Source organism: Pseudochaenichthys georgianus, chromosome 5 (assembly GCF_902827115.2).
Source record: "Pseudochaenichthys georgianus chromosome 5, fPseGeo1.2, whole genome shotgun sequence".
NCBI classification, from domain to species: Eukaryota; Metazoa; Chordata; class Actinopteri; order Perciformes; family Channichthyidae; genus Pseudochaenichthys; species Pseudochaenichthys georgianus.
In genome coordinates this window covers 45,715,717-45,731,473 of record NC_047507.1, presented here as the reverse complement: position 1 = coordinate 45,731,473, position 15,757 = coordinate 45,715,717, and the positions used below count along the sequence as shown (strand labels likewise).

Here is a 15,757-nt window from a genome sequence, read left to right as displayed (position 1 = left end):
CATATTGCTGCTGTAGCTGTAGAAATGATAGTAGAGTCTGGCCATCAAACAGATCACCGAGTTTTGTTATTCCCTGGTTGGGCCACACTCTGAAGCCCTGGTCATGGCAGCCTGGCAGAAAGTCTGGGCTCTCCAGACTGGGAGTGAGAGGGGATGAAAACTGAGCACGGCCCTCTATAGTACGAATGGATCTCCAGGCTTTGACTGCGCTTAAAGTGATAGGGTTACTACAGAGGTCTTTGCCAGATTTAAAGTCGTTCACAAACAGCAGATTCCACAGAGGGCATTTGGACTGAGAAGATTCAATGTCGAGCCAGATTGAGGATGTATCATTTTTAACACCCGGAGATGTGCTGCTAGTTGGTAAAGTCTGACATTTGGTAAACCCCCTTCAGAACCTGTTATGAACCGAGATACAGGACGCAGGACCCAAAAGCAGGATTCGGAGACAGATGTCCAAAAATAGAATGTTCTTTAATCACAAATTAAATCGTACTTTCACAAAAAATAGAAAGTAGATAAAAAGCCAAAACAAAGTTGTACAGCAACACAAAAACTCACACAAAAGGTCTAAATCCCAAGGTAGGTATCAGGAGTCAAAAGGCCTGGGTGCTCACGACATGAAACATAACGAACTGACAAAGGAACAGAGAAACACCAGGGCTATATATAGGTGAGGGGGATGGGCACAGGTGAAAACAATCAGGGCAGGGCCAAGCAATCTCACGGGCGGGAAACACACAAAGACAGGAACTGTGGGATCTGAAATGACAGGAAAGATTACTTTCAAAATAAAAACATAACTAAACCTAACATATCTGTCGAGTCACAACAGAACCAACCATTTGGAGTTTTGCCATCTTCAGTCGGGGCTTCCTTTTGCTCCAAATAAAGGAATTCAACCAGCCTTCAAGAACTTTGATAACCTTGTTAGATAACAAAATAGGGATAATTTGCAGTGGGTAAAGAAGTCTGGGCAGGATGTTCATCTTAATGAGAGCAATCCTGCCCAACCAGGAATGAGGCAGGGCGGCCCAGCGTTCTAGATCTGCCTTTATAGCATCCAGTAGGGGAGATAAATTGGACTTAAACATCTGGCTATATGTATGAGTTACATATATTCCTAGGTAAACAAAACCAGAGGGTGACAACGGAAGGGAAATGGCTCCGATAGGCTTGGGATAGTTGTTATCGACCCCAGTGGCATGGCCTCGGACTTAAAGGATTTAATTTCACCGAATGATGAGATGACTTGGGTCAGGCAGGGAATAGAGGTTTGTGGCCTCGATAAAAATATGAAGACGTCATCCGCATAAAGAGTAATGTTATGCTCCTTCTCTCTAATGAAAATACCTGATATTAGAGTCGCCTGCCTTATTGCTTGGGCCAGGTCAAATAGTAACGGGCTGAGTGGATCGCCCTGTCTATTACCACGGTGAAGGGAACAATGGTTAGATCTCAGCCCGTTAGTAAGAACGGCTGCAGTTGGCGTATTGTAGAGAACCCTGACCCACTTGATAGAGTTAGCTCCCAGGCCAAATTCCTCCAGTGCATAAAACAAATAAAACCATTCGACCCGGTCGAGTGCCTTCTCTGCATCAAGAGAGAGCACAAGGGCTGGATCTCTGTGACCCTGGGATAACTGGATGATATTAAGGAGCCTTCTCATATTATCACAGGAGTTCCGACCTTTAATAAAACCGGTCTGGTCCTCGTTAACAATACAAGGAGCACCTTTTCCAAACGTATTGCTAGTATTTTGGAAAGCAGTTTTTTATCCGAATTGAGTAGAGCTATCTAGTAAGAGGCACATTTATCAGGGCTCTTTCCTTTCTTAAGGATAAGAGAGATATTGGCCTCCCTAAGTGATTGAGGTAGAATCCCGTTTTCAACTGAATGATTCAACAAAGCTAGGAGGGGATCCAGGAGAATATTTTCAAACTCCTTATAAAATTCACACCCAAACCCATGTGGCCCTGGAGCTTTCCCCGATGGCATACATTTCAGAGCAAACTATGCCTCCTCCTTTGTGATTGGGGCATTGAGCTGCAATTGTTGAGCCTCTGAAGCTTTAGGGAGTGTCAGGTCAGAGAAACATGAGCACATTAGGGCCAGGGCATTGTCCGGCTGTTCCCACTTGTATAAATTGGAATAAAATAATTCAAACTCCTTATTTATAGTTTTGGCATCAAATGATCTGGCATTGTTGGCATCCGTAATATAAACTATAATTTGAGAGTCAGCCCTCTTTTTAACAAGATTGGCCAGATATCTACCAGGTTCATCACCAAACTCATACAGCTTCTGTCTGGAAAATACAAGGGAACGCTCAGAATCCTGAATCAGTAAAGTATTTAAAGCAGCACGTGTGGCTGAATGGGCCTGGGCTTGATATGTAGCGTTTCTCCAAGTCAGATAACGTAGATTCAAGGAGCTTATGTTGTTCAATCTTTCTGCGTCTCTTAGAAGCTACAAAAGACACAATCAAGCCCGAGAGTCTGCTTTACAAGTGTCCCACAGGATAGAGGGATTAGTAGATGATGAGTTAATTGAATAGAACACCTTGAATTCTGACATGAAATAGGAAATGAAATGATCATCCTTTAGAAGAGATGATTGAAGTCTCCAGCGCCTTGACAATGCCCTTTCCTCAGAAAGAGAATACACCATATATAGGGGTGCGTGGTCAGAAAGGATAATGCTACCTTTGGTACATGACAGAACCAAGAACATTTTTAAACATGGAATAAAAAGGTAATCAATTCGAGTGTGGCTTTTATGAGGGGCAGAAAAAGTAAACTCTTGAGTCAGTGGGATGAAGCTCCCTCCATACATCTGAATACCCAATGTCATTACATATAGAATTGAGCACCCTAGCTTGCTTTGAAGGGGGATTGAGGCCTGGTGGAAATGTATCCAGAGAGGGATTAAGATGGCAGTTAAAATCACCTCCCACGAAGGAGTCCTCAGATGCCAGTTCTGTAAACTCTGCAAAGGCCTTGGACAGAACATCAGTGGGATAAGCAGGGCAATAGAGATTCATAAGTGTTATAGCCTTACCAGAGAGTACTGCTTTGACAATCGCATAGCGACCCTGACTGGGTGTCGTATTGTCATACTGATATTCTGTACACACTGTGAAGACCACTGAGACAAATGTAACATTTGTGATATTGGGCTATATAAATAAACATTGATTGATTGATTGATTGATTGATTGATTGATTGATTGATTGATTGATTGATCGATTGATTGACTGTCTTTAACACAGTCAAGGGACCTAAAGGCAAGCTTTTTACTAACCAGAATGGCCACACCCCTACTACATGATGAGTATGATGTTGCAAAAACCTGCCCCACCCAGCTCTTCTGTAATTTTGCAATGTCTTTGTCTTCCAAGTGAGTCTCCTCAAGGAAAGCAATAGAAACATCCTCCTTTTTCAAATATGACAATACTGCCATCCTCTTGGCAGGCTTCTGGAGACCACGGACATTCCAAGAACAGAGCTTTATGGTATTTAAATTAGACATAGTCATGATACATTGTATTGGTCCTATTAATGAAATAATAACCAGCCCAATCCCAGGGCACAGCCCCCACCTCCTCTAATAGCAGCATCAAGTGACTAATACAGTTGTAATTATACGCAACTCAAACCTGAGACATGCATGTCCTGAGCAAGACAACAACACTGAACAAAACAACACAAATACAAGTTGAGGGCATTTCCCCAAAATAACAGGGACTGTTCACCAAACCAGTAACTCTCAATCGCACCACAAAGAGCGAAATGGCAGTGGATAACGGGAGTAATCCCTATACAATATGAAAGTAATACTCACATGTGGGCAACCGCGCCACTCGGACTATGTGAAAAAGAGTGTAAAGTTGTAAGTCTATGCCGTGTTATAGAAACAGGACCAGTCTGTATGAAAAGGAGAATAGCATGGGCTATAATCAAAACAATAAAGGTGAGACAACCTGGTGATCCGTGCTGCAGGAGATTATTATCCAGACAGGGAGTCCAGGAAATCGCGTACTAGCTCCGGGGAAGAAAACCTCTTCTTGGAGCCTCCGTGGGACACCTGTAGAGTAGCCGGGAAGAGCATAGCATACGGTATTCCTCTCTCCCGCAGCCGCTGTTTCGCCGCATCATACGCCTTGCGTTTCCTCATCACCACCGGAGAGAAGTCGCTGTAGAAAGAAAGCCTGGATCCATTGTGTGTAAGGGCGCCATCTTGACTGGCTCGCCGTGCCGCTTCTATCACTTTCTGCTTGTCTCTGAATGTATGAAGGCGCAGCAACACCGACCTGGGGTACTTGTTCGGGTCCGGTCTGGGAGCTAACGAGCGGTGTGCTCTTTCCAGTTGTATGCGCCCCGCTTTGGTAGCCATGCCAAGGGTGAGTGGCAACCACGATTCAAAGAAATCCACCGAATGCCCCGTCTCTGTGCCCTCAGCCAAGCCGACGACCCCAATATTCAGACGCCTGCTGTAGTTTTCAGCCATATCTAAACTCTCCGCCAGAGCACTGACCTGCTTCTCTAATTGGCTATCCTCGGCTCTTGCGCTGTGGCGGAGTTTTCCACGGCCATGATCCTGGTCTCTGCCTCATCGAGCCGCCTGTTAGCAGACTGGAGCTCCACAGAGTGGTTATGAGTAGTCTCGACCAGCGGGCTGAGTTTATCATCGATTACTTTTATGATGTTAGCAGTCATGAAGTTTAGGGCTTTGGCAAGGGCAGGGTCGAGTTCGTCAGAGATAACAGATTCGGCTTGGTCGCCATCTTGCGTGCATTCACCAGGCTCAGATTCAGCGGTGTCTTTCTTGTCTCTATTCCTTTTAGTTCTTGCCATTTTGTCAAAAGACTGTGGCCAAAAGTTTTCCAAGGACATAGCCTGAAATGCTCATACGAAAAGTGGCTTCCAAAACACGGTTAATAACAGGATAATAGCATAATTAGAACCGAGTGGCACGGAGCTCCAGCCAAAACGTGTGTTCACCTCGCCGCCATCACGTGACCCCCCAAGCCTAGGCATTTTTAAAAATAGTTTCTTAAATGTACTGTCATCGCAATTGGGGGCATATACATTTACCAACATCACTGGGTTAGCAAAGAGCTGCTCAACCACAATAATATACCTTCAGTTAGGGTCACTAATAATTCCCTTTGAGTGGAAAGAGATGTTCTTGTTAATCAATATGGCTGTTCCTCTAGCTTTTGCATTGAACTTGGAATGAAACACTTGACCAACCCAGTTTCGTTTGAGACCATTAACATTGATGTTACACAGATGAGTTTCTTGAAAGAAAGCTATGTGAACCTTTAGTTGTTGGAAGTGGGACATAACCCTCTGCCTTTTATTTGGGTTATTAACTCCTTTTACATTCCAAGATACAAACTTGGTAGGGTTGCTGATCATCCTAGTGGATGTACCTGCCATATAGACCTAGGATAAGAAAACGAGGGGAGCAGCAGAGAGAAAAAAAAAATGCATAAAAAACAAACAAAACAAAAATAATTATAAATAATAAAACCTCGGACTCTAAACCTGTAAACTCTTACCCGTGTGTGATAACTCACGTTGTGCTTGTTTTACTCCGCACTACAAGCTCTGTCGCCAAAAGAGAAACAACGTGCTGATTGTTCGTGGCCAATAGTGACCATGTGGTTTCCCCATTCATATTACTACTTTTCATTGTTAATCCTTTTAGAAACAGAGAAAGATAGTGAGTACAAAATAAATAGGCGGACAAAAAGTAGGAGCAGCCCAATAGCCTAGTAAATCAAAAAGTAACCTGATAAGGCGAGCAATGCAACGTATGGGATCACTAGGACATGCTTATATATCAACTCTCATAACTCCGTAACAGCCGACCGGAAAGCTGTATTTTGAACCTTACTCCGTACCCGTTAAGGGAGACCCGACAGCTTTTATCAGAAGAGGAAACATAAAAGCCAGAGCAAGATATGTGCTCAGCCAGTGTCAACAATTACCAGGTACCATTACTGGAATTCATATTAGAAACCAATTAACAGTTGAGCAGCCATAGCAATATGTAACTGTTACCTCCTGACGAGTCATTCGTAACATTGTCGCTTATGTCTTATTTTCGGAGCACAATGCTCGTAAACTACGAAAGAATATACTCAGTGTCCACTTGCCGGTCGGCTTAATTAGCCAGCAGCTTAGTTCACTCACCGGCTAGTCCAACACATCTAGTTTTCAGCAGGTTGACGGCGCTTCAAAAAAGCAGCAACTTCAGCCGGAGAGTTGACTTCGTGCCTCGTTCCGTCCACAACAACCCGGAGTTTAGCGGGGAAGAGGAGGCTGTAAGCGAGCCCGGCGTTTCTCAGCGACGATTTGATGGGGGTAAATGCGGCTCACTGCCTGGCTACTTCTGCACTGTACTCCGCATATATGTGGATCCCTGCGCCTCTGTACATCAGGGGACCCTTCTCCCGTGCAAGCTGCATTATTCGTTGTTTCATCTGGAGGTGGTGATGCAGGCTATGAAGGGACGCAGTGCGCCGTCTTGTCTCCTCTGCACGGCCAGCCGATGTGCTCTATCCACGGTCAAGGGGCGAGGAAACGCATCGGGCCGAATATTTCAGCCAGAAAGGATTCAATGAAAGTAGTTGGACGGGCACCCTCAGGTATACCTGGTATACGAATATTACACCTCCTGGATCTGTTTTCAAGGTGGTCAACTTTCAGCTCCAGTTGTTTGTTCTCCTGCACTATCAGCCAGTGTAGACTCCACTGTAGTTATTCTTCCTGGGAAGTCGTTCATTGACGTTTCAATGGCCTGGATTGTCTCATCGTGCCTGATTATAGCTGCGTGGTTGGATGGTATTTGTGCTGTCAAGCTTCCAATGATACGCTCTTCCATGCCGGTGAGTAGTTTCTGTATGTCAGAGAGAGACAGCGCCTAGTTGCCGACCTCGCCATGTGCGGAGTTGCTAGCTTGTGAAGCTAACTCACAGCCCTCCTCGCCTCCGCTTTCATCGCTTTTCTTGTTCTTCCTCCCCATGACACATCGTGTACAGTCGACACCAAGTCAAAGTCACTCTTAGAAGCAGGCCTTGCAAGTTTAGATGGGACATTAGTAGGGCAAATGACAAATACATGTTACATGGTGACAGAGCTCTTCCGGCTAGCAGCTTACTCCGCCATTCGCCAGACCGTCGTAATGATTATTTATATTCTTGCATTGCTTCATTGGATTTTCCTTAGCTTCCTTTTGTGCACTGACATTACTTAATGCGAACATGGCAAACAAATAAAGCCCAGTGAAGCATATTACATTAATAATGACGTGTCCTTTTGTTTGAATGGAGTTTTGTGCGTTGGATAAGTAAATACATAAATGATAGATACTTATTGTAATGCTTCCTGTTGTCAGTGTTATAATTACTAAAAGAGTCAATGTCGGTAGACAGGGTTTGTCAGTGTTCTGGTAAAATACTTTCAGAGTTGAGATTAAGTGAACTGCATGTTAGCTGAACACTAACTGTTAAAGAGAAAGGTCACTCTGTATGGAATATACATATTGCATGCCTCATAGCCCTCTATTTCAGCCCTGTTACTAAAGTGCTGATTCTGGGTCCTTAAACAGTATGGAGCTCAAACGCTTTCTCTCTCGCGGGTTTACCACAAGGTGAGTTCCTTTTTATTTCCTGCTTCTTTACACATACTCTCTCCAGTACAGCGTTAGCTCTGAGTGTTAACGATGCATACTAATGTAAACAAAGATCATATATAACGTCCAAAACACGTTGCACATTGTTTCTGATAGCGACGTGTCTGATAGGGCCGTGGGTGTAAAGCCTGCCCACATTTAAGATATTACGTCATATCGGACGCAAATCTGGATCAGCTCCGTTGTGCCCCCGTTTTTAGAGATTTGGGTACGGAGGAAAAGAGAGAGGGTTTTATTTTCGGACACTTTGTGAATTCCCTGAAACACCGTTTATGTGTAAAATACATACAAAGGGCATTTTGCATGATAGGAGACCGTTAATGTGCTAGCTAACGTTGTTTGTATTTCTTTCGGGCATGGGATTGGAACATACACTTCAGTTCTCTAAACTGCAAGTGCTAGTTTTGGGACAGACTGACAGTGCGAGGGGCCCTCGACATCGCTTCTGGCTAAAACTACTGCTGCTGTGTTCCGTGTACCCGCTTATTGTTTCAGGCCCCTGGTCAAGTGTTACAATACAGAGTCTATGGTTTGGTAAATGAGGTAGTCTAGCAGGAAGGGCCCTCACATTTTGAGATACCCCTACCCGAGGTAGAACAAAACACAACAATGATTTTAATTATCTTTATGGTCTCCCATTAATGAAATTGATTGTTGTCAAAAAACATTTGGTTGTTCTTTAGAACTACCCCAATCCCTGAAAAAGAAGTAGACCAGGCCGAATGTGGAAGGGTGACACAAAAGCCCATAACTTGAAAATGATCACTCTTTTCCTCTTCAGATTTGGGACTTATGTTTTGCTTTAGGTTATAACACTTGTGTTATTCTTCAGAGCTGGGTCCTCATTACAGATCTGCACCTTTTTAAATGCACCTGTATTGACACACCCGTTCACAAAATCATACTGACTGTTTGACAGCCCTAATATATATATATATATATATATTAGGGCTGTCAAATATATATATATAGACAACAAGAAATGAAATGTGTGGTCATGGTATTTGACAGGTATGACGGCCCACAGTCAATCAAAGACCTGGAGAGGCAAAGGAGTGATGGAAGGCCTACACATGTTATCACTGGCAAAACAAATGTCCCAAACTACAGGAAGTACTTGAGGAGTAGTGGAAACAAGACTGCACTGTGCATGTTTGTGAGCAACTACATTGTCCCTGCTGCCCCACAGAGACTACACTCAGGGTTTGACGAAGGGGAGGAGGTGAAGAGCATCTGCACAGCAGGAGTCAGCAGTTTGACATCACTGTACAGTGATCAGGAGGAGGCAGACACAAGGATGGTGCTCCATGCATCTTGCAGAGTCATAGTCCTGCATCATTGTGAGGTCTGATGACACAGGTGTGGAGGTACTGCGCATATATTATGCAAGCAAATACATGTTTGGGTCATCTCTAGTGTACATGCTGCAGGCCATGGAATGAGAGAGACCACATGTGAGAACATTGGAAAAGACATGTCTAACTGTCTCCCAGCATGTCGTGCACTCACTGGCTGTGGCACAACAAGTAGTTTGTACAGAATAGGAAAGACAATCAGCATCAGCAGGTCGTTTGTGACCCTGACCAGGGGCCTCATGTATAACGCCGTGCGTAGGATTCACGTGGGAAGGTTGCTTACGTAGTAGAAATCCAAAAAACAGGAACAGAAATGTTCCGACATTTTCAGATTCACCAAACATTGCGTACCGGCGAGGAAAGTGCGTACGGCACTTCCTACGCCAGTTTCCCTTTATAAATCACAACCGACTCGAAATGCGGTGCAGCTTTTGCGGCTTCACGTAACGCCCAGATGTGCCTATAAATAGTCAAAGAAACGCCCATTCATTCATTCATTCATTCATCCTGACTGACTGCAGGAAGGAGAGCAGGAAATGAGGAAAAGCACCGGGGACAGGAGACCCCCCCCCCTTGATGAGAGACTGTAAGAAGTGATCGGGGAATCCGTTCCCGGAATGCATCCGTGGAGGAACCATCAGTGTATCCTCGGTTAGAGCTCCTCCAGAGAGCCTCCTCGATGCTCGATCCTCGGTCCTCGATTTGCATTTAGAGAAATGAGATGTCCTTCAACATGGCGCGCTGAAATCCATTTCCGGGTCACTACCGGAGGACCGAGGAGTCGAGGAGGGGAAATTTAAGAATTGAGAAGCCTCTAGATCAGGGATGGGCAACTTTGATGGTGGTGGGGGCCACATCATTGATGTACTGGCCACCAGGGGGCCGCAGATTCACTTGGAACACACACACACAAACATTCCATGTGTTTATAGTATTAACAAATATACTAAGTCTGACATCTTCATTGACATCCCCCAAACAACGGGAACATCCTCCAATAAGCTCACTATGTTTGTATTGAACAGGTTATTAAACAGTGGAATAAAACTATTTGAAACTATTGGAAAGCACGGAACATGTGTGTGCATTGAGATGAGCCATTAGATGACACACACATGAAGTCATGAACTCTAACCCGGACATTAGTGGTCTAACTTGACCCTAAGACACGTGTAGCCAGTCTCTGCATTCCCCTTACTCCACAATAAGGGGAGTGTCCCCACAGACACCCGTCAGCCGCACTCTGCTGTTCCTCAGCACCACCCCCCCGCCCCCCCTCCCTCCCACTGAAATTATGAATGAAAAGCGTAGTAATCATAGATAACACGGCAGTTTGTTTTCATCTGATTTCAAATAAACAAAGTCTTAGTTTTAAGAATATTAAACTTGTTTCGCCAAATTCAGATGATACAAACAACTTTTAAGCTTGTAACGGCATAATTACAAGCGGCAACTTAACGTCACAGCAGACATAACAACAGCCGGTGTTTCTTGTGAGGGTTTCCCCGGGAAACAAACACAATACACACAAATGCGTCACAGATTATTTCGCGGTATTTAAAATCATCTACGCAGCTCGCGACGTAACTAGGAGTCTAGTGGACGGTATCTGTACTACAAGTAAAACAAATATATGAATTAGGTTGTTTATAAATTAATCTGAGGGCCGCAAAAAGAGGAGGTGGGGTCCGCATGCGGCCCGCGCGCCGCCATTTGCCCATCCCTGCTCTAGAGACATCAAAGTGGGCTTGAGCTTTATTTTTTTTAATAAATGAATATATATCTACTGCTGTTTGCGCACAGTTTCCCTTTCCAAAAATATATTGATTGAATACAAAATATCAGGTCGGGAGATTAGACTGTAGAGGTTTCTCAATACTCTAATTTCCCCTCCTCGACTCCTATCCTCGAGACTTAGTCCCGCCCACAGGAGATGCGAGTGGAGGACTGAGGAGGGGAGCCGAGGAGAGAGGAGGGGAGCCGAGGAGAGAGGAGGGGAACCGAGGAGAGAGGAGGGGAAGCAGCAGGCGGTTAGAGAAATGAGAACTCCTCTCCTCTGAGCGGTCATATTAAAGAGACGTCCATTAATGATGACAGGAGGCACAGCAGCCTCTGTCTGATGGACACATGTGTTCATGACCACTTCTATATCTACTTTGATTCATTCACAGTGCGGTGTCATGAGACAATAACAGACTACAGATGCAGACACGCACACACACATATATTTATATAAATATATACAATTTCAGAATCAAACAAGTATGAGAGCACTCTCATAATAACGTAGCACAATCAGAGACTGGATATCTCTCTCCTTGCTTAGAGGACAGCTCAACTTACCCCACTCTCCCCTACATGAAAAAACGATCTTTGTGCCTGTAGTGTCCTTAAACAGTAACTTCATCACGTTGATTGTTGGCTGCTCATTTAATAACTATTAATTGTACTAGTCTGTTGTCTCCTCTTGTGCGCAGTGAATACTAAAGAAGACCATTGTCTCTGTGTTAGCTGATGTTGTGACTCCACAGTTATGTTTCTTACTCTAGTCTTGTGTTTTGATCTTGTCACTTCCTGTTTTTATTTTGAAAGTAATCCTTCCCTCTCATTCCAGATCCCACATGTCCTGCCTTTGTGTGTTTCCCGCCCTTCAGGTTGCTTGGCCCTGTGCTGATAGTGTTCACCTGTGCCCATCCCCCTCACCTATAAATAGCCCTTGTGTTTCTTTGTTCCCTTGTCAGTTGGTTATGTTTCATGTCGTGAGCACATGGGCCGTTTGACTCCTGAAACTTTACTTTGAGAAATATATCTTTTTGTCAAGTGAGTTTTGTTTTGAAGTACGACTTAGTTTTTGTTATTAAACAACATTCTATTTTTGGACAACTGTCTCCGAGTCCTGTGTCTCAGTTCATAACAGCTGATTATTTTGTAGAATTCTGTTGAGTATTAAACAAGTGCGTATGCACGTATACAGTTGAGCAAGCAGCAACTATAATAATAACCTTGGAAAGCATTTGCAATAGAGTGAAATTAATGACTGTTGGCATGCAGTGGCGGTGCGTACTGGAAAATAAATTCCAGCCATGTGTCAGGAGGCTGTGTTCTTTATTGTGCACACACTTACTGCTTTAAAAACATGCTCCTAAGTCTGTAGCTGTGAGCTACAGCCTCTCCTGTCTGCCCCCCTCCATATGCTTTCTTTTGGGAGCCTTGGAGGAGGCTGCTGGGCTGCCTGTTAGATTCCCACAGTGCCTTGCTGCACCATTACTGGCCCCTCTCTCTGCTTCCACACATGCAGGGCCCTCATGTGTCAGCCTGTGGATGCTGCTTTATTTAGGACGACAGGCAGGAGCAGCTCAGGGAGGGGCCGGGGGGAAAGGCACACTGAGGCACACCGAGGGGGGAGGGGGGCTGGTGGGAGAACAGAGGCAAATCAAACCGGGGTCCTCACCCTCAGATGTTCTTTTACAACAAAAGCCCTTTCCCCGTCCTTCTCAACACTGAACTCCACACAGGCTGAGGAGGAGACGGGCCCAGCTGGAGGACGAGCAGGACTGCTGCACTGAGCTGTACGGTCCGTCTGAAGGGAGGAAGGGGAAGGCATCGGGCTGAAGTGAACATATCCCAAGCGCATGCCTGATGTACTTCTCTGTAGTTGGCGTCAACATTTTTACAACGTTTTTGTTAATGCTACACCTCTATATTGTTGTTGTAACTTTTATGTTTAAACAGAGTTGAGATGTCAAGGTTTTCAGTGATACATAAATGCTGAATTGATGTTGACCGTTTTTAAAATATTTCAACAAGTCTAAAATGATGAACCATAAACAATGTGTGTTGGATTAGAAGAACTCATGCCTGCGGGTTGCAGATGTAGATCCATACTTTACAGAAGTCATGCCTGCGGGTTGCAGATGTAGATCCATACTTTACAGAAGTCATACCTGCGGGTTGCAGATGTAGATCCATACTTTACAGAAGTCATGCCTGCGGGTTGCAGATGTAGATCCATACTTTACAGATGGACTCTTTTAATCATCACATACTGTGCATGTTACCCGTCATATGAGGAGCAGTGAGCAGCTACTATGCACCTCCCGACGAGCACTGTGGGGGTCCGGTGTATTGCTGAAGGGCCCCCCAGCAGCGCCCAGGAAGTGAACTGGCACCTCTCAAAGTACCAGTCCACACTCCCTGCTTGGTCTGTTCGGGGACTTGAACCAGGGACCCTCCAGTTTCCAAGCTAAGAACTGAAAGGCTAAGTTACAGCCGCCCAGACAGTTCATTAGCAAAGTAACTAGTGTCTTTTCTTTAACCTATTCGGACAATATGCAGCAATATGACTCATGGGTTACATATTAGCACTTTCATATCGCTAGATTAAGGATTCTGTTCTCACTTAATGAATGCTTCTGCCTGAGTCCTCATATCAACATCACTTATTGTTGTCACTTACTTATCCCTAAAACGACTATGATGGTTATTGTTATCAACATATTGTGAATGATTTTCAAAATACTGCACAATATAAATGAGGAAGCAGCGACTGACCTCTGTTTATGATCATTCATCAGTTGACCTAAAAGAAACGTACACAACGACAGCTTTGTTTCAGTTCAGTCACACTTCTGTGCAACAGCTCCACGAGCATGTGCACATCGTATACAGCTCTGTTCCATGTGGTGTGACTTCGTCTGTTCTTCAGAGCCTTCACTCTCCAGTTCATGAGGCTGACATGTCGTGATTGGGTTACAATATAACATTAATGATGGCTGCATTCCATTTAGATCCAGTAATGTGGGCATGCAGCCTAACAGTGACATTCTTGCTGTCACTTCAATATGTAGTTTTCCTTTTATGTACTTCTTTAACGTAGGTCTGTCATCTCGACACAACATACTAATGAAAATCAATGAGCTGTAGCTGGGAGGAAATACTTAAACGTGATGTGTCTGATTGCAGTAGTGACATTTGACCAGCAGAGGTCAGAGAGGCACCACTCTACGTATGTTTTCATAGGCATGGCGAACAATCGGTTTCATTTACAGCTGAAATAAGGCCTGAGAAATCTATGTGAACATTCTTTCTTTCTAATTTTTTTTTTTATTTATTTGTTTGATTTCACAGGTACCTTTGGACCATCGGCAAAAATGTGTGGAAAAGATGGAAGAAAAGATTCTTCGTACTGGTGCAGGTAAGCTCCCGTTAGTGGTTCCTACCAGATGCAAGTGTTCCAGTGTGATGTGAAACACCAACAGTGGATCAGAGCGTTTAACGGGCAGAGGCAGCACACACACACACACACACACACACACACACACACACACACACACACACACACACACACACACACACACACACACACACACACACACACACACACACACACACACACACACACACACACACACACACACACACACACACACACACACACACACACACACACACACACACACACACACACACACATGAGAGAGGTGTTACCATGGGGCTGATGGACACTCAAAACACTGATATCTTCACATATTAATTTAATTTAATTTTGTAATAAATATTATTGATTTATTTTAAAATGTATCAATGTTTGAATGCAAACCATTTGTAGCATAAAGAAGAGAGCATGCACGCTGAGAGATACATGTTGTTCAGATATGCATTTTGCAGAGGTCATTTGTTTTAAATTAGTCAGGTGAAAGAACAGTAATTTGTTACTATTTTGATCATTCATTTTTAAGTAATACTTAAAGCAAAAAATAGGGAAGACATGTTCTTGTTTTTTTAATATTAAATTGAATATATATATGAGGTTTTTAACACAAGATGAACCTAAACTAAACTAAATGTTTTAGTTGCAGCCTTATATTGGCTTAGTAATTATACTAATATAATGAATACATATTCTTATTTTTGGAAATTGTGCCACTCAGTTTATTATAAATGTGAGACTTTAAAGTGAGATTAGGAAAATATTCTGCAGATAACAGAGGCACTGAAATCTACAAAACCCTGTTCGAATGGTTTAGAAAGAATGATATATACCATAGCAGGGTCTAGTTCAGAGAGATTGATATTTGATACAGCATGTTGTTGATATGTGCAGCTGTTATGTTGTTGAGCTGCTTACCGATGGAGAGCCGTAGAGCCAGAGGTCCGTCCGGCTCACAGGCAGGAGGCCGGACCTTTATGCAAGTCTGTCAAACTGAAAAGAACTACATGGCATACGCTTTGATATGTTTATATATAAAAGATAGAGAAGGTGCAATGGAGTGTGATACATGAATACTCATAGTACCAACAATATATCAGCTTGTGGAATGCTTCTGAACAAATACAAGACTTTCCTTTTATCTCTTTCATATTTTCAAACCCTCAAAATCCAATTTGAAGTGAAAGCAGGGCGAGTGACAAAAATGTGATCACAGCCAAAAGAGGAGCCGCCGTATCCTGAGCGTTGGCCACATGTTGTGTGTGCAGCCGGGAAGAGAGATGCAGCCAAGCTGTCTTCCCTCGGCTGTCAGGAGGATGATGGAGACGCCAAGCAGGCTTTTGTCAGGAGGCCGGGTGGTGGGGGTGGGGGGCGGTAGCGGGAGCGGCCATTTCCTGGTGGCTCTGTGTTTGGAGGTGGGCAGCAGGCAGGGACGTGGGTGGAGGGGGGGCCTGTCTCTTGTGTGTTGCAGAGGATATGTCTCAGAGC

The 15,757-nt window shown here is 44.1% G+C and overlaps 1 protein-coding gene across 1 annotated transcript in view; it reads left to right on the top strand.

The window, feature by feature from the left end:
* cadpsa (Ca2+-dependent activator protein for secretion a) overlaps positions 1–15,757 on the top strand; it is a 252,895-nt gene that overhangs the window by 116,375 nt on the left and 120,763 nt on the right. Inside the window, exon 9 of the mRNA XM_034084138.2 lies at positions 14,188–14,254. Within this exon, the coding sequence (XP_033940029.1) occupies positions 14,188–14,254 (67 nt within the window). The remainder of the gene's footprint in view (positions 1–14,187; positions 14,255–15,757) is intronic.